Source organism: Chiloscyllium plagiosum, unplaced genomic scaffold (assembly GCF_037043375.1).
Source record: "Chiloscyllium plagiosum isolate Xiang-an unplaced genomic scaffold, Cpla_swu_hap1 HiC_scaffold_8, whole genome shotgun sequence".
NCBI lineage: Eukaryota > Metazoa > Chordata > Chondrichthyes > Orectolobiformes > Hemiscylliidae > Chiloscyllium > Chiloscyllium plagiosum.
In genome coordinates, this window is record NW_028270146.1 from 59210629 (window position 1) to 59236864 (window position 26236).

The 26236-nt window shown below is 41.5% G+C and overlaps 1 protein-coding gene across 4 annotated transcripts in view; it reads right to left on the reverse strand.

Moving 5' to 3' along the window:
• The window catches only part of slc35f4 (solute carrier family 35 member F4), a 203902-nt gene that overhangs the window by 70279 nt on the left and 107387 nt on the right, over positions 1-26236 (reverse strand). For 2 of the 4 annotated variants that reach the window (XM_043697747.2, XM_043697744.2), the window contains exon 1: positions 17948-18283. The exons of the other annotated variants lie outside the window; for them this stretch is intronic. Coding sequence is in view for 1 of the 2 variants with exons in the window: in XM_043697744.2 (XP_043553679.1) it covers positions 17948-18023 (76 nt within the window). In the remaining variant the exon portion in view is untranslated. Of the gene's footprint in view, positions 1-17947; positions 18284-26236 lie in introns of those variants that run through there. 4 annotated transcript variants of the gene reach the window in all.

The following is a 26236-nucleotide window of genomic DNA, read 5'->3' on the forward strand; positions in this document are numbered from 1 at the left end:
GATCTCAGGAGGAAATAGCAACAAGTGGAGACAATTGAAAGAAAAGGACAGACCTGAAAGGAAAACACTGAGTAACAGAGAAAAAACAGAGAATGAGAAGCTGACAAATGCCTGGATCATGATGGAAATCCTGGGGTCCTCAGATTTGTGTCTAATGAGATAAGCTCTTGATTCAGGGAAGGTGTTATTCATACAGTCTTAGATTCATACAGCACGGAAACAGACTCTTTGGTCCATCTCATCTGTGGTGAGCAGACATCCCAATCTCACCTAGTCCTATTTGATTGATTAATTCATAATTGTCACATGTACCGAGATACAGTGAAAAGTGATATTTTGGTTGTTGTACAAGCAGATCACACAAAGTGCACCAGGGTAGCAAAAAAGAGTGCAGAAAACATGTTACTTCCACAGAGAAACTGCAGAGAGAGAGAGAGAGACAGATCAGCGTTGATATTTGCCAGCATTTGGCCCATATTCCTCTAAACCCTTCTTATTGATATACCCATCCAGATGCATTTTAAGTGTTGTAATTGTATCTACCTCCTCTTGCATCTCATTCCATTCATACTTCACCCTCTGTGTGAAATAATTTACCCCTCAGGTCCTTTTTAAATCTTTTCCCTCTCACCTTAAACCTATGGCTTCTAGTTTTGGACTCCCTCACCCGAGGACAAAGACCTTGGCTATCTACCCTATTCATGTCCCTCATGATTTTATAAACTTCTAGCAGGTCACCCCTCAGCCTCCGAAGCTCCAGGGAAAAAAGCCCAACCTATTCAGCCTCTCCCTATAGCTCAAACTCTTCAGTCCTGGCAACATCCTTGTAAATCTTTTCTGAAATCTCTCAAGTTTAACAACATCCTTCCCATGGAAGGGCAACCAGAATTGTACATAGTATTCAAAAAGTGGTTCACCAAAGTCCTGTAAAACCACATTATGAGGTTCCAACTCCTATATTGATTGTTCTGACCAAGGACGGCAAGAGTGCCAAAAGCCTTCTTCACCACCTTGTCTACCTGTGATTCTACTTTCAAGAACTATGCACCTGGACTCTCTTTGTTCAGCAACATGTAAAATAAAATCAGAGAATGCTGGGTAGTCTCAGTAGGCTTGGCAACATCTGTGCACAGACAGAAAGGGAGCTAGTGTTTCAGATGAAAGGTCACAGACATGAAATGTTAACTCTGCTTTCCCTGCACAGATAACACCTATTGAGAGAATTTCAGCACATTCTGATTTTATTTCATACAAGTTTGTCTCATTAAAAGAATTTTGAATCTCTATAAAAATGACTTTGTGATACCAGCCATTTAAATCTTCTGAGCAACAACAATCAAAGACATTTGCTACAAAATCAAACCAGACAGGCGAGTACTCAAAAAGACAGGAACCAACTATAAAAACTGTGTAAGCTCCTTACAATCAAAAAACAGAGGGTAGATATAACAGGAACAAATATGGCAGACCAATTAAATACATACTTTGTTCTGTCTTCATAAAAGGAGGAAAGAATAACATCCCAATGTTTGGGAACACAGAGTATATTAAGAAATGAAAGGAATGAAAGGAAATCAGTATTTGTAGGGAAATATATTGAGGACATGGCTGGGTTTAAAGGCTGATAAACCCCCAGGATTTGATAATCAACACCTCACATTAGGCCCTGTAAGGCCCTAAAAATGGTGAATACATTGATGCCCACCCTTCAAGATGCTACTGACTCCGGAACAATTCTTATGGACTGGAGGGTAGCTAATGTAATCCCACCATTTTAGTAAAAAAGGAGGTAGGAAGAAAACAGAGAATTATCGACCAGTGAGTTATAGACCTATAGTGAGGAAAATGCTAGAGTCTGTCATAAAAGATTTAATAGCAGAACACTTGAAAAGCAAGCCTCTTCCTGAGTAGCAGGCAGTGACTAGTGTGGTAATGCAAAGATCAGTGCTTGGACCTGAGCTATTCACAATATTTTTTTTTAGATTCCATACAGTGTGGAAACAGGCCTTTCGGCCCAACAAGTCCACACCGACCCTCTGAAGAGCAACCCACCCAGACCCATTCCCCTACATTTACCCCTGACTGATGCACCTAACACTTAGGGCAATTTAGCATGGTCACTTCACCTAACCTGCACATCTTTGGACTGTGGGAGGAAACCCACACAGATGCAGGGAGAATGTGCAAACTCCACACAGACAGTTGCCCAAGGCAGGAATTGAACCCAGGTCCCTGGCACTGTAAGGCAGCAGTGCTAACCACTGAGCCACTGAGGAGAGAATTAAATTTAATCTTAGTTTGCAGATGATGCAAAACTGGGTGGGAAGTGAACTGTGCAGAGGATACAGAGATGCTTCATTGTGATTTGAACCAATTGAGAAAGTAGACAAATACATGACAGAATAAGTATAATATGAGTAAATGTGAGGTTATTCACTTTGGTCGCAAGAACAGGAAGGCAGATTATCTGAATGGGGGCAATCTAATTGGGAAAGAGGAAGGTGCATCAAGACCACAGTGCCCTTGTATACCAGCTGCTGAAAGTAAGCACACAGGCAGCAAAGGCAGCAAATGGCACATTGGCATTTATAGTGAGAGAATTCAAGTAAAAGAACAGGAATGTCTTGCTGCAAAAGGTGAGATGATACCTGGAGTATTACATTCAGTTTTGCTCTCCTTATCTAAAGAAAGCTGAATTAGCTATGGAGGAGTGCAACAAAGGTCTGCCAGGTTGATTCCTGGAATGGCAGGACTGACGTATGAAGATAGACTCGATTGCTTAGGACTATATTCATTAGTATTCAGAAGAATGGGGGAGGGGCATCTCATAGAAACCTATAAAATTCCAACAGATCAAGACAGGGTAAAACATAGCATCAATTGGAAGTTAGCAAATGTAAGGGAGATGAGAGCGGCGCGAGCTGGGCGGAAGTGAGGTTGGAGCGCAGAGCTGGTCGGGAAGGTAAGTGATTGATATTTGAGTGGGTGTGTTCTATACCCCAGGCCCTACATAGTAGGGCCTCCCTCCCATCCTCCTCCTCTAACCTAACTTTAAATTTCACAGGTAAGCTACTCAGTGTTCTTGCTTTGGAGACGAAGTGTAGAGTAATGGCAGCGCAGGCAGTGGAATGTTCCTCCTGCCGGATGTTTGAGGTAGGGATGACCACCGATACTCCTGCCGACTTCATCTGCAGGAAATGCAGTCAGATTCTGCTCCTCACAGAACGAGTTAGGGAACTGGAACTGGAGTTGGATGAACTGAGGATTATTCGAGAGGCTGAGAAGGTGATAGATAGAAGCTACAGGGACATAGTTACGCCAGAAAACAGAGGTAGCTGGGTAACAGTTAGAGGTGGGAAGGGGAGGAAGCAGGCAGTGCAGGGATCCCCTGTAGTCATTTCCCTAAACAATAGGTATACCGCTTTGGATACTGGTGGGGGGGACAGCCTAGCAGGGGTAAGCTGCAGTGACCGGGTCTGTGGCGTGAGGTCTGGCTCTGAGACTCAGAAGGGAAAGGGGGAAGAGGAGGAGAGCGCTAGTTTTAGGAGACTCTCTAGTTAGAGGGACGGACAGGCGATTCTGTGGGCATGGGCGAGACTCTCGGATGGTTTGTTGCCTCCTGGGTGCCAGGGTCCGAGACGTCTCGGACCGTGTCTTCAGAATCCTTAAGGGGGAGGGTGTGCAGCCAGAAGTCGTGGTGCACGTTGGCACCAACGACATAGGTAGGAAGAGAGGTGGGGAGGTCATTCAAGAGCTCAGGGAGTTAGGCTGGAAGCTGAAAGCTAGGACAGACAGAGTCGTCATCTCTGGGTTGTTGCCGGTGCCACGTGACAGTGAGGCAAGGAATAGGGAGAGAGTGCAGTTGAACACGTGACTGCAAGGATGGTGTAGGAGGGAGGGCTTCAGGTATTTGGACAATTGGACTGCATTCTGGGGAAGGTGGGACCTGTACAAGCAGGACGGGTTGCACCTGAACCAGAAGGGCACCAATATCCTGGGGGGTAGGTTTGCTAGCTATCTTCGGGGGGGTTTAAACTAATTTGGCAGGGGGATGGGATCCGGACTTGTAGTCCAGCAAGTAGGCTAGCTATTTGTCAGGATGTCCAAGTGTGTGGGGAGGCTGTGAAGAAGGTAGCATTGACAGGGAATACTTGCGGACACAGAGATGGGTTCAAGTGCGTATACTTCAACGCAAGGAGTATCAGAAATAAGGTCGGTGAACTTAAGGCGTGGATCGGTACCTGGGACTACGATGTTGTGGCTGTCACGGAAACCTGGATAGAAGAGGGACAGGAATGATTGTTGGAGGTTCCTGATTACAGATGTTTCAGTAGGATTAGGGAGGGTTGTAAAAAAGGAGGGGGGGTGGCGTTGCTAATTAGAAATGGTATAACAGCTGCAGAAAGGCAGTTCGAGGGGGATCTGCCTTTAGAGGTAGTATGGGCTGAAGTCAGAAATAGGAAAGGTGCAGTCACCTTGTTGGGTGTTTACTATAGGCCCCCCAATAGCAGCAGAGATGTGGAGAAACAGATTGGGAAACAGATTTTGGAAAGGTGCAGAAGCCACAGGGTAGTAGTCATGGGCGATTTCAACTTCCCAAATATTGATTGGAAGCTCTTTAGATCAAGTAGATTGGATGGGGCGGTTTTTGTGCAGTGTGTCCAGGGAAGCTTTTCTAACACAGTATGTAGATTGTCCGACTAGAGGGGAGGCCATTTTGGATTTGGTACTCGGTAATGAACCGGGACAAGTGATGGGCTTGTTAGTGGGTGAACATTTTGGTGATGCTGACCACAATTCTGTGACTTTCACCTTGGTTATGGAGAGAGATAGGTGCGTGCAACAGGGTAGGTTTTACAATTGGGGGAAGGGTAATTACGATGCTGTAAGACAGGATCTGAGGAGCATAAGTTGGGAGCATAGGCTGTCGGGGAAGGACGTTGTGGAAATGTGGAACTTTTTCAAGGAACAGATACGACGTGTCCTTGATATGTATGTACCTGTCAGGCAGGAAAGAAATGGTCGTGTGAGGGAACTTTGGTTGACGAGGGAGGTTGAATGTCTTGTAAAGAGGAAGAAGGAGGCTTACATAAGGTTGAGGAAACAGGGTTCAGACAGAGCAGTGGAGGGATATAGGATAGCCAGAAGGGACCTGAAGAAAGGGATTAGGAGAGCCAAGAGAGGGCATGAAAAATCTTTGGCGGATAGGATCAAGGATAACCCAAAGGCATTTTATGCGTATGTGAGAAACATGAGAATGACGAGAACGAGGGTAGGTCCAATCAAGGACAGTAGTGGGAGACTGTGTATTGAGTCGGAAGAGATAGGAGAGGTCTTGAATGAGTACTTTTCTTCAGTATTTACGAATGAGAGGAACCGTATTGATGAAGAGGAGAGTGTGAAACGGACTGGTAAGCTAGAGGAGATACATGTTAGGAAGGAAGATGTGTTGGACATTTTGAACAACTTGAGGATAGACAAGTCCCCCGGGCCTGATGGGATATATCCTAGGATTATGTGGGAAGCAAGAGAGGAAATTGCAGTACCGTTGGCAATGATCTTTTCATCTTCACTGTCAACAGGGGTGATACCAGGGGACTGGAGAGTGACGAATGTTGTGCCCCTGTTCAAAAAAGGGAATAGGGATAACCCTGGGAATTACAGGCCAGTTAGTCTTACTTTGGTGGTAGGTAAAGTAATGGAAAGGGTACTGAGGGATAGGATTTATGAGTATCTGGAAAGGCACTGCTTGATTAGGGACAGCCAGCACGGATTTGTGAAGGGTAGGTCTTGCCTTACAAGTCTGATTGAATTCTTTGAGGAGGTGACCAAGCATGTGAATGAGGGTAGAGCAGTGGATGTAGTATACATGGATTTTAGTAAGGCATTTGATAAGGTTCCCCATGGTAGGCTTATGCGGAACGTCAGGAGGCATGGGATAGAGGGAAATTTGGCCAATTGGATAGAAAACTGGCTAACCGGTCGAAGTCAGAGAGTGGTGGTAGATGGTAAATATTCAGCCTGGAGCCCAGTTACAAGTGGAGTTCCGCAGGGATCAGTTCTGGGTCTTCTGCTGTTCGTAATTTTTATTAATGACTTGGATGAGGGAGTCGAAGGGTGAGTCAGTAAATTTGCAAATGATACGAAGACTGGTGGAGTTGTGGATAGTGAGGAGGGCTCTTGTCGGCTGCAAAGGGACTTGGATATGATGCAGATCTGGGCTGAGGAGTGGCAGATGGAGTTCAACCCTGCCAAGTGTGAGGTTGTCCATTTTGGAAAGGCAAATAAGAATGCGGAATACAGGGTTAACGGTAGGGTTCTTAGTGAGGTGGAGGAACAGAGGGATCTTGGGGTCTATGTTCATAGATCTTTGAAAGTTGCCACTCAGGTGGATAGAGCTTGTAAGAAGGCCTATGGTGTATTAGCGTTCATTAGCAGAGGGATTGAATTCAAGAGTCGTGAAGTGATGTTGCAACTGTACAGGACTTTGGTTAGGCCACATTTGGAGTACTGTGTGCAGTTCTGGTCGCCTCACTTTAGGAAAGATGTGGAAGCTTTGGAGAGGGTGCAGAGGAGATTTACCAGGATGTTGCCTGGAATGGAGAATAGGTCGTACGAGGATAGGTTGAGAGTGCTAGGCCTTTTCTCATTGGAACGGCGAAGGATGAGGGGTGACTTGATAGAGGTTTATAAGATGATCAGAGGAATAGATAGAGTAGACAGTCAGAAACTTTTTCCCTGGGTACAACAGAGTGTTACAAGGGGACATAAATTTAAGGTGAAGGGTGGAAGGTATAGGGGAGATGTCAGGGGTGGGTTCTTTACCCAGAGAGTGGTGGGGGCATGGAATGCGCTGCCTGTGGGAGTGGTAGAGTCAGAATCTTTGGTGACCTTTAAGCGGCAATTGGATAGATACATGGATGGGTGCTTAAGCTAGGACAAATGTTCGGCACAACATCGTGGGCCGAAGGGCCTGTTCTGTGCTGTATTGTTCTATGTTCTATGTTCTAAAAGCAGAAAACTCTAGGCCAGTTAATTTAACATCTGTCAGGGAGAAAATGTTAGATGTTATTATTAAAGAAGCTATGGCAGAGCACTTGGTTAAGTTCAATGTAATCAGGTAGAGTTAAAAAGGTTTTTGTGAAAGGGAAATCATATTTGACCAAGATATTGGAGCTCTTTCAGGAGGTAACACAGACTATGGATAAAGGAGAACCAGTGGATACAGACTTCTGGAAGATATCTGATAAAGCGCAACATCAAAAATTATTGCAGAAAATTAATGTTTGTGGTGTAGAAGGTAGCATATTGGTGTGGATAAAAGGTTTGCTGGCCAACAGGAAAACATTGTCATAAAAAGCTCTCTTTCAAATGGTGTGTCATAGGGATCAATGCTGGGACCTCAACTGTTTCCGATTTATATCAATGACTTAAATGAAGGGACAGAAGGTATGGTTACCAGATTTTCAGACAATGCAAAGACAAGAAGCTAGAAGAGGAGATATTAAAAAATTATGGACAGGTTAAGTGGTGGACAAAGATGTGACAAATGCAGCATAATTTGAGAAAATGTGCAATTTTCCACTTTGACTGGAATTGAAAAGAGAAGTATATTATGTAATTGGAGAGAAATCATAGAGCTCTGAGATGTACAGCAGTCTAGATATCCTTGTGAATGAATCACTAAAGGTTAGCATGCAGATACAGCAAGTAAGTAGGAAAGTTAATGGAATGTAATCATTTATCATAAGGGGAATTGAGACCAAAGTCAGAAGATCATGCTTCAGTTACAGTGGGCAGTTGTGAAGCTGCATCTGAAGTACAGTGCACTTTAAAGAAGAACATAAATACAATGGGGACAGTTAGATAGAAAGACTAAAACGTAAGACAGTAAAGGAGTAAGTAACATAGATGGGAGCCACAAATTTCATGTTTTTGCTGAAGGAGACTGTTGAGCAAGGTTAGATCTCATGGAATATAGGGAGAACTCACCATTTGGATACAGAACTGGCTCAAAGGTAGAAGACAGAGGGTGGTGGTGGAGGGTTGTTTTTCAGACTGGAGACCTGCGACCAGTGGAGTGCCACAAGGATCGGTGCTGGGTCCTCTACTTTTCATCATTTATATAAATGATTTAGATGTGAGCATAAGAGGTTCAGTTAGTAAGTTTGCTGATGACACCAAAATTGGAGGTGTGGTGGACAGCAAAGAGGGTTACCTCAGATTACAACAGGATCTTGATCAGATGGATCTTGATCAGTCAAGTGGCAGATGGCGTTTAATTTAGATAAATGTGAGGTGCTGCATTTTGGGAAAGCAAATCTTAGCAGGACTTATACACTTAATGGTAAGGTCCTCGGAAGTGTTGCTGAACAAAGAGATCTTGGAGTGCAGGTTCATAGCTCCTTGATAGGATAGTGAAGGCTTTTGCTTTGCTTTCCTTTATTGGTCAGAGCATTGAGTACAGGAGTTGGGAGGTCATGCTGCGGCTGTACAGGACATTGGTTAGGGTTTAGATCAGAGTGGTGCTGGAAAAGCACAGCAAGTCAGGCAGCATCCGAGGAGCAGGAAAATCGACGTTTCGGGCAAAAGCCCTTCATTGATTTTCCTGCTCCTCGGATGTTGCCTGACCTGCTGTGTTTTTCCAGCACCACTCTGATCTAAACTCTGGTTTCCAACACTTGCAGTCCTCACTTTTGCCTAGGATATTGGTTAGGCCACTGTTGGAATATTGCGTGCAATTCTGGTCTCTTTCCTATTGGAAAGATGTTGTGAAACTTGAAAGGGTTCAGAAAATGTTTACAAGGATGTTGCCAGAGTTGGAGGATTTGAGCCATAGGGAGAGGCTGAATAGGCTGGGGCTGTTTTCCCTGGAGCGTCGGAAGTTGAGGGGTGACCTTATAGAGGTTTATAAAATCATGAGGGGCATGGATAGGATAAATAGACAAAATCTTTTCCCTGGGGTCGGGGAGTCCGGACTAGAGGGCATAGGTTTAGGGCGAGAGGGCAAAGATATAAAAGAGACCTAAGGGGCAACGTTTTCACTCAGAGGGTGGTATGTGTATGGAATGAGCTGCCAGAGGAAGTGGTGGAGGCTAGCACAATTGCAACAGTTAAAAGATATTTGGATGGGTATATGAGCAGGAAGGGTTTGGAGGGATATGGGCTGGGTGCTGGCAGGTGGGATTAGCTTGGGTTGGGATTCCTGGTCGACATGGACGAGTTGGACCAAAGCATCTATTTCCCTGCTGTATATCTTTATGACTCTATATCTATATATTTATTACTATGGATATCACTATGAAATAGAGCAATAGACAATTCAATTTAAAATACTGTCTTAAAATGTGAAATCAATGATAAAGAAAGATTACATGGTGCAGGGAATTTATACCAATGGCAAATTTTACTTTTTACACATATCACTGAAGTTTAGTTTCCTTGCTGTTTAAAATATTTTTCTGTTACTGCTTCAAAATAGCATGAGATAGAAATGTCTTGTTGTTAACATGTATCAGCAACCTTGCAGGGGGAATAATGGTGCGAGAAACCTTGTATCTGAGCTGTGAAAAAACATAAGATCAATCATTCAAACTGTAATATCATTGCAACAACCAAGGCTCATGAGGGGTGGTGGAACTGAAAGGATCTTACCTTGGGAATTTGCTTGTCTCTTAAGTGGGGAGAATACTACTCAGGAACAATCTGATTGGTTGACTACCTACTTGTGATTAAAGAAAATGTGATAATTCCATTTGGAGGCCTTAAACTTCTTTCTTTAAAGAACCCAGAAATTTAAACAATAGATGCCAAATCAAACTGATAATTGCCTTTCAAACTCAAGAATTAGTTACATACAAAATATTGTTTGTGTTTCAAAGAGATTATTTAATGAATATTTGAGAGAGATAACGATAATGTGTATAGCTTTCCTTTGTGAGTAATTGTGATTCTAAACAATTCTAATGACAAATTATTTGATAGTGTCATTTAATAGCATTGTCCAGACAGAAAAAGTGAAAGTTAGAGCCGTGTTCCACCTAGAAGTAAAGGACCAATGTCTTGTGCAATAGGACACTGAGTTATAAATGGAGAAGTACAGCTGCTGTTAATATTGTGGCTATTCTCCAACATGCCCCCTCAGTTTGTAATTCACAGAATTTTACACTTTAGATTTATTGAGCATGTAAAACCCACAGTCAAAACACCATACAATTTTGCCTACGTTCCTAATGATAGTCACATGTTGTAAAATGTGTCAGAATTCTAAGAGCTGAAATTTCCTTATTGTACACACTGCATAGTTTACAAATTAGCTGCAACTTACACCTTCGATATCTATTCACAGAATGAAGGTGGTGCTGGCAAGTTCTATATTTATTGGCCATCCCCACTTAGCCTTGAGAAGATTCTAGGGAGTCAATGTCTTATAGTGCTACTGAATGTGTGGTGTGGGTACATCCAATAGGCGGCTAGAAATGGAGTTCCAGGATTTTGACTGTGAGACAGTGAAGGGATGATAGTACATTATGCATTACTGTCACAGTGTACTAGTGGTGGAGGGAGTGAATGTTTACGTTTTAAACACATGTAATGCTTAAGCCACTTCAGCAAACTACTTTGGTAACATTTAGCTTCTCTGTTGTTGGAGTTGCCATCACTAGGCATTTGTGTGGCATAAATGTTTCTTGTCGTTGAGGAATTGTGACTGTCACTGAACACTGGGCAATTATCAGCAAGCATTCTCATTTTTGATCTGATGTTGGAGGGAAGGTGATTGATGCAGTACAAATGTCTGGGCCTAGGACACTACTCTAAGTAACACAAGGTACCAAAGCTGAGATGACTGGCTTCCAACAATTAAAACTATCAACAATGAAAAGATCATTGGTGAATAATGCCATGTATAGCATTATTGAAGATATATTTCAACACTTTCCTGACCACTGGAAGTTGTCTAACTTGGTAGTACCTAATCAAAGTAAATTTCTTCACTTTTACATAGATGAGCCATTCCTGAATAATTTCCCATATTATTATAGCTCTAATGGATCAGCCTGGGTAGGTATGCATAAGTCTTCAGTACCATTGCCCAAATGTTGTCAGGGCCCATAGTCTTTGCAATATCTAAAACCTCACCTTCATTTCTTGATTTCTATTGGAATAAATCTAATTGGCTTTTCGGGCTGAGTGTTTCAAGAAGAGACCTAGATGAATGATCCATTTGGCACCTCTTGCTGAAGATAATTGCATAAGTTTCACTCTCATCTTCTGGTGTGCTGTCATTATGAAAAATGGGGATACTTATGAAACCAGGTCGAGAGTGTGGTACTGGAAAAGCACAGCAGGTCAAGCAGCATCCGAGGAGCAGGAAAATCGATGTTTCGGGCAAAAGCCCTTCATCAGGAATGAAGCTGTGAGCCGACCGGATGGGGAGATAAATGAGAAGGGGGAGCTGGGGGAAGGTAGCTGAGAGTGCAATTGGTAGATGTAGGTGGGGGTAATGGTGATAGGTCGGAGAAGAGGGTGGAGCGGATAGGTGGGAAGGAAGATGGACAGGTAGGACAGGTCATGAGGGTGGTGCCAAGTTGGAAGGTTGGAACTGGGATAAGGTGGAAGGGGAAATGAGGAAACTGGTGAAATCCACATTGATGCTTTGTGGTTGGACGGTCCTGAGGCGGAAGATGAAGCATTCTTCCTTGAGGCATCAGGGTGATTAGAGAGTGGCAATGGAGGAGGGCCAGGACTAACTGTCCTTGGTGGAGTAGGAGGGGGAGTTGAAGTGTTCAGCCACCGGGCGGTGGGGCTGGTTGGTGCGGGTGTCCCAGAGATGTTCTCTGAAGCACTCTGCAAGTAGGTGTCCTGTCTCCCCAATGTAGAGGAATCCGCATTGGGAGCAATGGATACAGTAAATGACATGTGTGAAAGTGCAGGTAAAACTCTAATGGATGTGGAAGGCTCCTATGGGGCCTTGGCCGGAGGTGAGGGTGGAGGTGTGGACACAGGTTTTGCAATTCCTGCAGTGGCAGGGGCAAGTGCTGTGAGGGGAGGGTGGGTTGGTGGGGGGTGTGAACCTGACAAGGGAGTTGCACAGGAAATGGTCTTTACAGAAAGCGGATAGGAGTGAGGAGGGAAATATATCTCTGGTGATGGGATCCCTTTGTAGGCGGAGGATGATGCAATGTATGCGGAGGTTGGTGGGGTGGAAGGTGAGGGCCAGTGTCCTTGTTGCAGTTGGAGGGTGAGGTTCGAGGACGGAGGTGTGGGAAGTGGTTGAGATGTGCTGGAGGGCATCATTGACCACATAGGAGGGGAAATTTATGACGCCTCCTCCTCTGGTTAGATGTTTAACTGTTATTCACCAGTGAATAAACTGGTTTTGAGATTGCTTAGCTCTATCTATACCACACTGCCTTTGCTGTTTAGTATGCATGTATTCCTATGTTGCAGCTTCACAAGATTGATAACTTTCTTTTATACATGCTCTTGGCATGCATTCCTTATTGAGCCATGTTTGATCCTTGATGGTACAAGTTATGCCAAGCCACAAGGTCATAGATTCTGGTTATGCTGATAGATCATAACATCAGTTTGACCTGATATCAGAAGGCTTCTCGGGATGCATTATCAGCAATAAAGCCTGCTCCATTCCCACTGTAGAATATTACACTGCCATTTCAGGGTGGGACAGCTCATTCCCAGGATGTTGTAGGAAGGATGTGGCTCTGCAGATAAGATTACATTAGGGTGACTAATTGTGGGTCAGCTCTCCCAATTTTGACTATTCACTTAATCTGTCAGCATTTCTTTATAGCAGTATTGCACCCTCTTCATAGCTTGAATTCTTACCTGACTTTGTATTGTCAGCAAACTTAAATAAATTACTCTCCATTTCTTTGTCTAAGTCATGAATTTAGCTTGTAAATAACTGAGACCCCAGCACTGTTCCTTGCCTAACTCAACCAGTCACAGCAAGTTATCCCTTTTTTCTGCATCCTGTATATTCACCAATCAGGTATCCATGTTAATACATCACCCCAACTCCAAGCCCTAATTACGGTTACACTGTTTTGTGGCATCCTATCAAATATCTTTTAGAAATCTAAGTATACCTCATCTATGCACCCTTACCTACCCTGCCTGTTACATTCTGAAGAACTTCTAATAAATTTGTCAAACTTCATTTCCCTTTTACCAAAACACATTGACTTATTTAATTGTTCTATGCTTTTCTAAGTGCCTCGTTAAGACTTCCTTAAGAATAGATTCCAACACTTTACAAATGACTGATGTCAGGCTAACTGGGCTGTAGTTCTTCAGTTTCTCTGTTACTCCTTTCTTAAAATCGGTGTTACTTTTGTCTATTTCTAACCTGCTGAGATGATTCTGGAATCTAGAGAATTTTGGAAAATCGTAGCCAGCATATCCATGATTTCTGTAGCTATGTCTTTTAGAGCCCCAGAAAAGATAGGCCATGAGGTTCTCAGAAATTGTCAGATTTTAGTCCCCGAGGACTTTCTGTGCTGATATTAATTACCTCAAGTTCTTGCCTCACTGTTACTAACCCTCAGACTATCCTTTATTACTGCTATGTGAGGGCAGACACAGAACATTTACTAATGTCTCTGACATTTCCTCATTCCCCATGATATTTTCTCCATCTTTTAAAAATATACTCTTAGCTGGTTATCTTGCACACATTTGCTTTCTCATTTGATTAATATTTTGGTGGTCCCTTGCTGTTTCTAAAACATTCAGAATGCTCAGACTTATTACATCATTTTTTTTAGATTCCCTACAGTGGGGAAACAGGCCCTTCAACCCAACAAGTCCACACCGACCCTCCGAAGAGTAAGCTACCCCCCTCTGATTAATGCACCTAACAACTATGGACAATTTAGCATGGCCAATTCATCTGACCTGCACATCTTTGGAATGTGGGAGGAACCGGAGCACCTGGAGGAAACCCACACAGACATGACGAGAATGTGCAAATTCCACACAGACAGTTGCCCAAGGCTGGAACTGAACCTGGGACCGTGAGACAGCAGTGCTAACCACTGAGCCACCATGACATCCTATTAGAAGTTTCTTCTTAACATACTATCCTTAACATTCTTGGTAAGCGATAAATGGATCTTTCTCACTGAATTTTGTTTTTTAATGCAAGATAATTTGTTGAACAATTTTAATTGTTTTTTAAATTATTTTGCACTATTTACTTAATGTTAAGTATTTTACATACTTCCTATATCAACCTGCTCAGAGATGTTATTACACAGCTCTGGAGCATATGAGACCTGAACCTAGACATTCTGGGCCAGAGTTAGGGACACTAGAGAAAGGACAGTAACATGGACCACAGTCAGCAGCATTCAAACCTTTGCAGGGACATCCCCAGTGGATTTTTATTTGATCATCTGAGTCTCTTTATCCAATCAACCTTATCCAACTCTCCGTCTTGCCTATGTAATCAGCTTTGTTTAGGTTTAAGATTCCTGTTCGTGATTGGTGTGCCATTTTCAAAATTAATGTGGAATTCAATTGTATCTTGATTTCCATTTCCCAGTGGATCTTTTAGAATGTCATTATTAATTAGCCTGGCCTCTTTGCATAATACGAGATATGAAATAACTTTATCCCTAATTGGCTTTGCCGAATATTATTGCAGGAAACTATCGTGAAATCATTCTACAACTCATCTCCAAGACTATCTTTGTAGCTTGATTGGTTTGACATTTAGTTGTTAGAAGCCCCAACAATGTTTTTAAAAAAAGTTCTGTCTAACAATATAACTACTGTAAGAGGACTTACAATCTACTCTGCAAAGTGTTTTCTGATTTTTTCTAAGCTCTACCCATACTGATTCAAGTTCCTGATCTTCTGATTCTTCCTCAGTCATGTCCTTGTGTCATCTATTATTATTAGGGTTATACCTCCTTTCCTATTCCACCTGTCTTTTTCAAATGTTCTGCACTTGGAATATTTATTGACCAACTTTAGTCATCATATAACCACATCTCTGTAATAATCATTAGACCTGAACGTTTATCTCCAATTGTGCCACAAGTTCATCTATCTAATTGAAGACGTTCGGCACATCCAAATAAAGTAAGTTCAATTTTACCACAATTTTCTGCACAGACTTACTCTCAGATGCACAATTACCTTTAAACTCTCTGTCTCACAACTTGTTCCTACCTGCATCGATGTACTTTTCTATTGCCTCCACTCTTATTTTTGATTTCTAAATCTCCCATCACCAAAATGTTCCTTTCCCCTTTGTTAGTTCGGACATTTCTTCTTACTCTGAACATATTTGCTGGCATACTCCTATGGTTGTGAGTTCTGTCCTTTCCTGTCAGTCTAGTTACCAATACCCATAGTGCTCTTCCACACTATTGCCTGATCCTCTTTTACATTCCAAATTTCTCCTCTTGTGAGCCTTAGCTTCATGCCCTCTGTATATCCTTAGTTATACGACTCACAAGGATACTGGTTCCAATGAAGGCAGTCTCAAAAGTACAGCTCTCACTTTCCCAAGTAATGGTGTTAGTGCCCAATGAATCTAAATTCATTGAGACCCACCTCTGAGGCATGCATTCTCTGACAGAGCATAGAAGTTAGGAGTTAAAATAGACCATTCAGCTGTATGAGTCTGCTCCACCATGATCCAATCCAGTGCCCTGTTCCCACTTCCTCCCCATACCCTTTGATCCCTTTAGCCCTGAAAACTATATCTAGCTCCTTCTTGAAATCATTCAATGTTTTGGCTTTAACCACTTTCTGTGGCAGAGAATTCCATAGGCTCACCACACTCTGGGTGAAGAAATTATTTATTGATTTTATTTAACCTGTGAAAATTTGCTTGTGGCTCAGGTAGTAATCCAGCAATTATTACTCTTGTGTTTCTGCCTTTGATTTAACCCCCTAATTTAGTTACTCATATTGCTCCAGCAGTGCCTCTTCCTTAATCCATTGGTGCCTGCATGGACCTTGACTCATGAATCCTTCCTCTCTCATAACAAGTTCCTTTCTAGCCCAGAGAAGAATTCCTAAATCTCAGCACAAGCAAACTCATGCGCACCATTGCGGAGAACTGTAGCTGACATCCTAACCATATTATCTTTTACTGCAACCATATTATTTTTCCCACAGCCCACTTGAATGGCTCCCTGCACCATGATCAGTTTCACAGCTCATTGTGGTCAGTTTCATCATCCATTCTGCAGGCTCTGCTCTCATCCACATAAGCTAGAATAACCTCAAATTTGTAGAACAAATGGAGCAGCTGCTGCTTCTTTATTTCTACTTTTTTTACTTCCATCCCTTTTTGACTTGCATTCACACCCTCCTGTCCCAAATCACAGATCAAATCTGAAGTATCAAGCCTAGGAGGTGTAAATGTCTCTGAGAACAAAGTGCAAAGTAACTTTCCTTCTCCCTGATAAATTGCATTTCCTAGAGCACAGACTGCAGCTCATCAACTCTAAATGAAAGTTCCTGATGCCAAAGACATTTACTGCAGATGTAGATGCTATGGATTACACTGGGTGTTCAGCTGCAACACATTACCAGTTCTGTTATCTTAATTGTATGTGATTCAATTAATTAGGTTTCATGTTTAGAAATATCACTCAATTGTTACCTTTAATTACATCACACAGTTTAACAAGACAACCTAAAAATATAATGGAAGAGAAAAATACCTTTACCTTCACTGGACCAGTTTAAACTACTGCCTTGACAGAGGGGTAAAATCTTAAAACTCACCAATCATCAATCTGATCATCTAATTAATAACTTTGAGCACTCACCAGCTTGTTGGGACTTTAAATAAATATTAAAAGCAACTTCTTTCAATTCATGCCTCCAAATTCCAAATTAACCATCATTCCTCATCATTGCCAACTCTATCTGCCCATTGTATTAAATACCCCACTATAAATGCAGTGCCCTTCAACAGTCATCTATCAGTCTAGGAGAAAGTGAGGTCTGCAGATGCTGGAGATCAAAGTTGAAACTTTATTGCTGGAACAGCACAGCAGGTCAGGCAGCATCCAGGGAACAGGAGATTCGACGTTTCGGGCACAGGCCCTTCCCATTCCTGAAGAAGGGCCTGTGCCCGAAACGTCGAATCTCCTGTTCCCTGGATGCTGCCTGACCTGCTGTGCTGTTCCAGCAATAAAGTTCCATCTATCAGTCTAGAACAATTGAAGTACTTTATATACTTCCAATACTCTAAAAAAAGGGTTTGAAAAAAGTAATGTAGCTCATTTACTGCAGCATCATTTTCAAAACTGACATGAACTTTTGCAAACTCATCAAGGCAATTTTATTCCTATTCAGAAAGATGATGTAATCACATCTAAACGTCTTTAATATTTAGCCTATTAACATCTGACTAGGTGCAGGAGTTTTCCAGTTAATTATAGATAAAATACTGCAGAGTCAACAGCTTACTGTGTCGATGAAGTACAAAACCCATACTGTGTTTTTAAATAATATGTTAAATTCAACTGACTATGCAAAGAAGCAAATTTGAAAGCTATGCCAGAGAAATAGGTTAATTCCATTATGACATCTATTTAAATTAAACCCAATTGTCAATGAAATCCCAACTATTTAACTTAAGCAGTGTAGATGTTTATAACTCATTCATTCTTTGTCTGCTGACACTGACTGTAGTGTGAGGTGAGTCAACAGAGATTGGGAGAATTCTGAGAGCATTAGAATCAGCAATTCACCGCAACAACAGGAAATATATGTTCCGTTATAAGGCTGCTCCATCTCACTAGTTACTTGTGAATTAAACATTATAAAATTTAATAGCAGTTTGATCCTATCTCTGAAGACACAATTTCATTTTTTTAACTCTGTCTAGTAACTTTGATTTTAAAATGGAGGAAGATACAAAAAAGTGAGACCAGCAACATAAGGCTGTTACCTTCTATTATTGAAGCTGTTAAAACTGAAGTACCATAAGCAGCTAGTGGTGCCACTCTAGCCGAATGCTTCTTCATCTTCTGCAGTAATTCGTGGAGTTATTTGTACTTATAGTTTCCTATAGCTGCACATATCTCAGATACCGTGCCGGAAACCCAGTAGTGAAGCTAAGTCTGTTGCTTGAATGATTGTTTGGAAGCAATGCAGCATGCTTTGGATACTGATGTGCTGTTTCCCTGGGAACCTCTTCATAACGTAGTAACTGAGTCTTGACCTCTCTCAGCCTGAGTCTAAACACTTCTTCTTTGCTTGCATTGCTGGTTTAGATGGGCTAGAATCAGGCAGCAAGATTTAAAGAGGGAGAGAGCTAACCTCCCTGTGTGTGGAACAGCACTTCACTTGCGTCAGTGCAGTGCTTGCCTGCTCTTAAAGAAATGGCCACAACTATTCTTCTGTGGGAATTGCAGTAATTCAATCAAATGAAACTAGATTTTTTTCAAACTACAGTATATGCTAAAATTCCAGTAGCATTCTGAACATTGACTGATCAATAAACCAGACAACTGTGCTTCTGTATTATAATCCCTAGAATTAAGAATTGCTGAAGAGACTTGAGAGGACAAAATAAACCAATGAAATGAGATACCACATAAATTCTTGTGGTTCACTTTCATACCTTATAAAAATGTTACTTAATCCATACTGAAACATAAATCATTACTCTAGCATTGTGGCATAATTTGTGGTCTCCAAAACAATTGCACTACATTCATAAATAAACTTTTAGTGCTTCCAAGGGTGGAGATCTCTAGTTTTATTCTCCAGCTCACATAGGCCCTGCAAATTAATAGTTGGCTACATGTCAACTGCACAGGAACTATGCACTCAATAGCAAATTGAAGTTCAACACGGGCGAGAGTTTTATACTGCCTCTGCTGATCTGGGAAATAAAGTCAATCTGAAGAATTAAATTGCAGTCCAAGCCATTCAGTCAATCTGATAACAGGTGTACTTCATTATCATAAGACCAAATCTATGATTACAACGAGACCATAGAATTATTAGAATTTCAATGTCTAATGTTCTAAGTGTGGTTCCCAAAGTGTGGTGTGGGATCCCAAGTGTGGATGTAAGCTAAGATTTGAGAGTAACAAGAACCAAGGCCCCTTTTTTCTAAAAGCTGTTCCTTAGCTCAAGGAGACTCTGTCCTTGACTTTTTTCAGAGGTGTAATAAACCGGGCTGGGCTCCAATCAGTCTGGTTTGGTACAGAGATGAAAAGGGTTTTGAGAGGCCTTTTGTTTATATGTAAACAGATGAGACTTCAGGCCAAAGTGGTCATATTTTAGAAGTGACCTGTATAAAGAAAGGGGAGTGGTCAGCTCGCTAACTGGGCAGATTTAGTTCCGTTTTGAACTGGCTGGAAGTTCAACAGAGAGCTGTGTGGAAACCCTCTCTCTCTTTTTTGCCCTTCAACTTCAACCTGTAAGCATGTGTTCCATTTATACTGCTTTTTAAAGGGAGTTTGTTTATTGGGACTGTTGTGTATATTCGGAACAGCATAATTAAGTCTCGTTTCGATAGGCTGAGTTCTGTAGAGGTTCTTTAGTCTGTTCTTTGTGCTTCATTGTGTAATTTTGTGAATACATTTTTGTCTGTTTTAAAATCTAGTAGTCAACCTAGCTATCTGGGTAATTTTCACTTTACACTAACCAAAACAAATTGCAAAGTTATGGTCTGAGCTGCCTGCTTAAGAATGTTTTGAGTGGTCTGACCTAGTCCATAACAATGGGCACTGTAAGGCTCCAACCAAGTTACAACAGCTGTATTCCTGCTTCAATGGACCCTTACTTTCATCTTTTTCACCAAGATGCTGTGACAATTTTCACAATTCAAATGGAGTCACAGTGGGAAAATGAATGGGAAGCATTGCTATAAAGCATTACTCAAAGTCATTCAAATTTGTTAATGTGCGAAGCATTTTGTAATTTCCCCATAATGGATTTAGTCTGGTTATACTTCTGACAGAATGTGTACATATTGAATCCTTTTGATGAAGAACATTGTAGCATTCATTGAGGCATTTTATACATTAAGACCATCTTTTTACATTTTCAGAAAGTACATAAAACAGGTTAGTGGTGACTGCAGTAAACATTCTGCAAAACTTTATTATTGAAGCATCGACATGCCAAAAATAAAACAGAAAAATTATGGACAAACCAGAAAACCGCCTGGTTGTCTTAGAACTGGAGAACAGTTGTTCTTGGTCATCCTGGTGAAGAGATAATCAGCGAGATAAAATCATACAGATAGCAGAAGAGATCTCAGAGTCATAGAATCCGACAGCATGGAAACAGACCCTTCAGTCCAGTTTGTCCAACCAGATATTCGAAATTAATCTAGTTCCATTTGCCAGCACTTGACCCATGCCTCTCTAAACCCTTCATATACCCATTCAGATGCCTTTCCAAAGTTGTAATTGTACCAGTCTCCACCAATTTCTCTGGCAGTTCATTCCATACACAGACCACCCTCTGTGTGATAAAGTTGCCCCTTAGGTCCCTTTTAAATCTTGCCGCCTCTCACCCTAAACCTATGCCCTCTAGTTTTGGATTTCCCCACCCTGAAGAAAATACCATGGCTATTCAGGAACATACAACTTGGGCTTTCCAAAAGATTGCAATTTAAGCAATTAATTGTTGTATTGCAACAGTTAACATAGGTTTTGGATTTTGCAGTCCGCAACCAGCAAGTTTGAAAGTGGTGATGAATGGGTGGGGACAGGGCTTGTAAAGTCCAGAAGGTGGTCTTCCTATTGCCTACACATCTGACCCTGAACTGATAGGTACAGTGAAGGTGTCAAGTGATCTGTTCACACTTGGGCCATCAAGGCACTTGAGAGGCCCATTAATGGCTGCTTAAGAGCCCTATTCTGTCCTGCATTGGCGGGAGGCCCACACCACACAGGAAGCCTCCACCTATCGCTGCACAAACAGATATCAAGCAAGGGGAGGGAGACCTTCTTTTATGAATCCCCTGGTATCATCAAAAGCAGCCCAAAAACCCCAATGTCCTTTAGCCCTCCCTCCAGTTCCTGAACTTGGTCCCCCTCTCCTCTCCAGATCATTCAATTCCTGACTTTCATGGGCTTCTTGACATAGTGGGACTACATGTAAACAACAGTTTGTAGCCTCAGTTCCAGCAAAGACAGCAGAGCTGCCAGGCATCCTAATGGATGGTAATTCTCCGATATGGAAATTCTTCCCAATGTTAATGCCAAAGTCTCAACATCAGACAATAATGCTGTTCACAGTTTGAAATTGCTGTGGACGGAACCTGATGTTTTCTATGAGGGACAGGGACCAGTGCACCCAGTAAAATCCAGCCCAGTATCCCCCAGTTCTTAGCAACAGTATTCATCATTATTGCTTCGGACTCAAGCAAATCAAAAATGTTCCTAATCTTTTAAATGCACAGACAAGATAATATTTTATTTTGATGGTACAAAGAATGGTGAAGACTATATTTGACTAATTTTACATTTCATACATTAAGACTTGCAATTTTTTTGGTACAAAACTAACACTTTAATATAAGTAGTCCTTGGAATAAGGTGTTAATATTGATGCTGTCCATTTAACAGAATCTCTGCAGAAAAGTTTTTCAGTTTGACCTTAATTCAACAACTAAGTCTACATGAAGCATTTTATTTTTTCTACATTAATGAACATCTCATCACTTAGAATACTAGTGTAAAGTGGAAATGTAGTAAATGAATGCATAAATGCATTTAATAGTGCGGCTAAACCCAATAGCATAATTCTCAAGCTTTGAACCAGCCACTGAAACACATAACTCATATTCCCCATGGGCAAATATCTGAAAGCAAAAACATTTGTTTTTAATAGTAAACCTACTCAAAGCCTTAATTTATATCACAACCTACAGAAAGCTGAAGTTGTTACTCTGTTAATTTAAGGCAGATATTGTATTTTCCACCAGCAGCAGTATACACAATTTTCCAATACGCTTCAATAATATTTAGTTAGCAGAACATGCATTTCTTCTTTTAATAACAAAATCTTTTGTTTTTACCCAAGTACTTGCAAATTAAATTATATATGTTTAGATAGAGAGCTTTACTGTATTAATTGTGAGATTGACAGAGAAATGAATGGCCAGATAAGTTATGCTGTTATTGATGTTCAAATTTTAAACAGTCTAGCAAATCAAAAATACTAAGCTGTGATAAACTTGAGAATACTTCCTACTTTAAAAAAATCTTTCATTGAAGTAATAGAAGTAAGAACACAAGTTCAAGCTTATGCCACAGAGAATCAGTTCAGAGACTGGATTTTTTGCAGTGACACATCACAAAGTCCTGTTATGTCATGGTGTTTTACAAAGTAACTACTGCTCACAAAAGCTTTCTCCCCTCCAAAATTATGGGGCTCTTTGGCCCATACAAGTTCACAATGACTGGGCGCCTCGACAGCTCGGGAGCAAAAGAACTTAAGCTTATCTGGCACTGCTAGCAGAAAGACAGACACTGGATACTATTAATTTAGAGTGGTCCTGAAGCAAGCTCATGAAGAAAGTGCTGTGAGCACTGCGTTGAAATTGTTGATACTTTTGTTCTTTCCTCATTGCTGGAATACAGGTTTTGTCTGCTCTACATGCTAAAACAGTTTCAATTCAAACAATCATTTTTTTTTGGATATTGATGCATAATGGGATAAAATTTAATTATTTTATAGATGGAGAAAGCACAGATTTGATCTGCCATCAAATGTTTTACAACTGCAGCAAACGACTCCTGTGCCTATGCCTTAGCGAGGTGACATATAGCCTTCAGTATGTGCTGCAGCCAAATTGTTGTTCTTAAAAACATTCTATCGTTTTGAAGGGAAGCTGCACTGAATGGTAAGAGGCTGCAACTGAGCCCTGCTGCTGCAATTCCAAACATGGAAAATGGACATGCCAAGCAGGAGAGGGCTTCAGGAGTCACAGATGCAGTTCTAGAGATCTGCTGGAGGAAATGGACCAGAGGAAAAGTGACATGCAACCTCAGGAACCAAGAAAGCGCTTGAGATCAACCTTGATGGAATTGGAAGCAGGTAGACAGGGACATCGGCATGGAGTTTAAGGGTAGAAGATTATGTTGGAAGTGTATAAAAAGTTGGCTGGGCCATAGCTGGAGTACTGTGTGCTGTTCTGATGGCCACATTATGGAAGGGATGTGATTGCACTGCTGGGTGCAGAAATGGTGCCAGAGCTGGAGAGTTTTAGTTATAAAGAGAGATTGGATAGACTGCTTTCTTTGGAGCAAAGGAAGCGTGGGGGGGGGTCATGATTGAGATGTATAAAGTTATGAGGAGCACAGACAGGGAAGAAATGTTTCCCCTTAGTGGAGGAGTCAATTATCATGGAGCATAGATTTAAGGTAAGGGGCAGAAGGTTTACAGGGGATGTGAGAAAAAAATGATTTCACCCAGAGAATGGGAATCTGGAACTCACTGCCCATAAGGGTACTAAAGGCAGAAACCTTCATAACATTAAAGAAGTATTTAGATGTCACTTGCAACACCAATCATACAAGTGCTGGAAAATGGGATTAGAATAGTTAGGTGGTTATTTTTGACCTGCATAGACTCGATGGTACAAAGAGGCTTTTTTCTGTGCTGTGGACCCTCTATGACTCTAAGCCGATTCCAAGCACCTGAACCCAAGGATCTTGCAATGAGAATCAATGACCTATGCGGATGATCAAGTGATCAATACCAGAAAATGCACCTTCACATCAAATATCCTACAAGCCTCTCACATCATGCAATGCACCACACTTCATTAGCAGTCCCTGGAACTCTAGATTCAGTAATATTCAGATACTGCATCTACCAATGCTTACCATACTCATGTCCACCTTTTACGGCTCCATATGCTTCACTCACACAGTGCACTAACAGCCAAAGGAAGGACAAAGTGGCACACAAAAGAAGGGAGAAGAGCAAGACTGATGGTGGACAAGAAGCTTATATTTCCTAGGAGCTGATTCCCTGCATCATTTGACCAGTTGTGACAGAGCCCTTGGCATGCAACATTGAGGAGAACTTGATGATTACAATGAGGAGGACAATGTGGTTCATGCTTTATTTTCCTTTTCAAGTCACAGCTCATCCTGTTGTCTGCTATGATGAGCAAGCTTTGCTTAGATCACTTCACTTTGCACCCCAACCCCTTTCCTAAACCTGGCCTTGGTCATCTAGTTTTATGCCTTCATAAACCCAGGAACTGTCTTCATAACTCTTGGAAGGAGAGGCAGCAATGTGATAGCACTGTTGAATAGCCCCTATCACTTGATCTAATACCCACATCCAGCAGCTTAGACACTGGCACTGTTTGTACTGTAGAGACTAACATTGTGATGTGACCAGCATATAGTGAGTCATCCAAGTGTTAATTCCCCGGCAACAAGGCCACGGGTAAAGAATGGCTCATTTGATATGGTCACCAGATGGCAAGGTTCACATGCCAGTTCTGCTATGGGTGCCTCAAAATGAGGCCCTTGATGGGGTAGCATCCAGAAACATGATAATGGCACATTCTCCAAGATGCTGAATATACCAGGTGACTTACCATTAAGCTTTTGAAAAATGTCATACCTCTTGTGTTAGAAGCAACGCTGAAAAGGCTAGCAATTGTCACCCATCCATTTCATACCCTTGAATTACCCTTTTACCCTTGCTTAGCCATTTCAGAGTAAATCGCATTGCTCTGGATCTGGAGTGAAATCATGTAAGGACAGAAGATTTCCTTCCTTCCATTAAGGACATTAGTGGGCTAAATGAGTTTTTATGATGAGGTTCATTTTCATCGTTACTGAGACCACCGTTCACTTTCAGTGTTTTTAATTAATTGAATATACATTTCATCAGATGTTTTAGTAGGATTTGAACCTATGCCCCCAGAATATCACTATGCAGCCATCTCCCCCTAATATTCTGAAAATCCAATCCCATTTGCTAATGACTCATTAAGTATTTTGCCCTAAATCAATAATTAGGCCACAATTCTTCAGAAATAAAGGTACGATGGTTAATGTATTCAGAACCAGCAGAGTCCTGTACATCTATTAATTTGTTATCTTGGGACAACATCTGTAGCAAATAACATCAATTCACTGACAGTTGCAGTGGCAGCATGCAGCGTTCCAAATACACAAGTCCCTTGCCATGTGTGCATACTTCCCACAACGGTTAAACTAATTGGATTCCTGATCAGCAAAAACAGTATTTCAGTTAAATCGACTGGTAGGGCAGTAGACCATGTCACCTTCTGAGAAAAAGCAATTGCAACTACTGAGCACTCCAAATCAGTTGCTGCTCTTCCTAAGTACTCAGTTCTGACCATTTCTTTCTTTCAAAGTTTAGCGATATTTTCTAACATTATTGAAAAGAGTATTATCGTGTGATGTCCTTTTTATCTTGAATGTGGAAAATAGGCAAGTGCCCACTGATTAATTCAGATGTGGCGATTTGTGGATAGTTTTCAAATAAAAATATAGATGATCAGAAGCAGGAATGTACAGTTCATGAATAAAGAACAATTACTAGAATAAATGCTTACTGCCAATATTCCACAGTCCACCTCATGCTGTCAGTTGACAGCTAAGTGTATGATCCTGTTCAACCATCCTCGTCAAGTATGATAAATGTCAATGTGCATACAAATGAATTGACTCCATATGACAATACAAATTGTCTGAGGCAGCATAGAAGCCCTGAAAACATCTAAGCTGTAATAATTCTGCCCTCAGAAAAACCCATGTTATAATACTGGTAACCACCTGACAATGTAGAAATGTGAAAAAACCTAATCTATCCAATACTTCCACTGTATCGAAGTATTCAGACTACTTGTCTAGCATCCATTACCAGATGAGTCAGAATTTCTTCCAACTAAATATTGGAAAAATCCAAAGCTATTTATTGTATTCAATCCTGCCACAAACTCCACTCTCCAACCACCAAGTCCATTCTCTCCTTGGCAACAGTTTGAGGCTGAGCTAGATTGCTGCACTAGGAGAAAGTGAGGACTGCAGATGCTGGAGATCAGAGTTTAAAAATGCATTGCTGGAAAAGCGCAGCAGGTCAGGCAGCATTTTCCTTCTCCCTAGATTACTGCACCCTTGGTGTCATACTTTACCCCATGATGAGTTTCTGACAATATATTTATTCTATCACAAAACTGCCTATTTTCACCTCTGCAACATCACCCACTTCAGTTCCT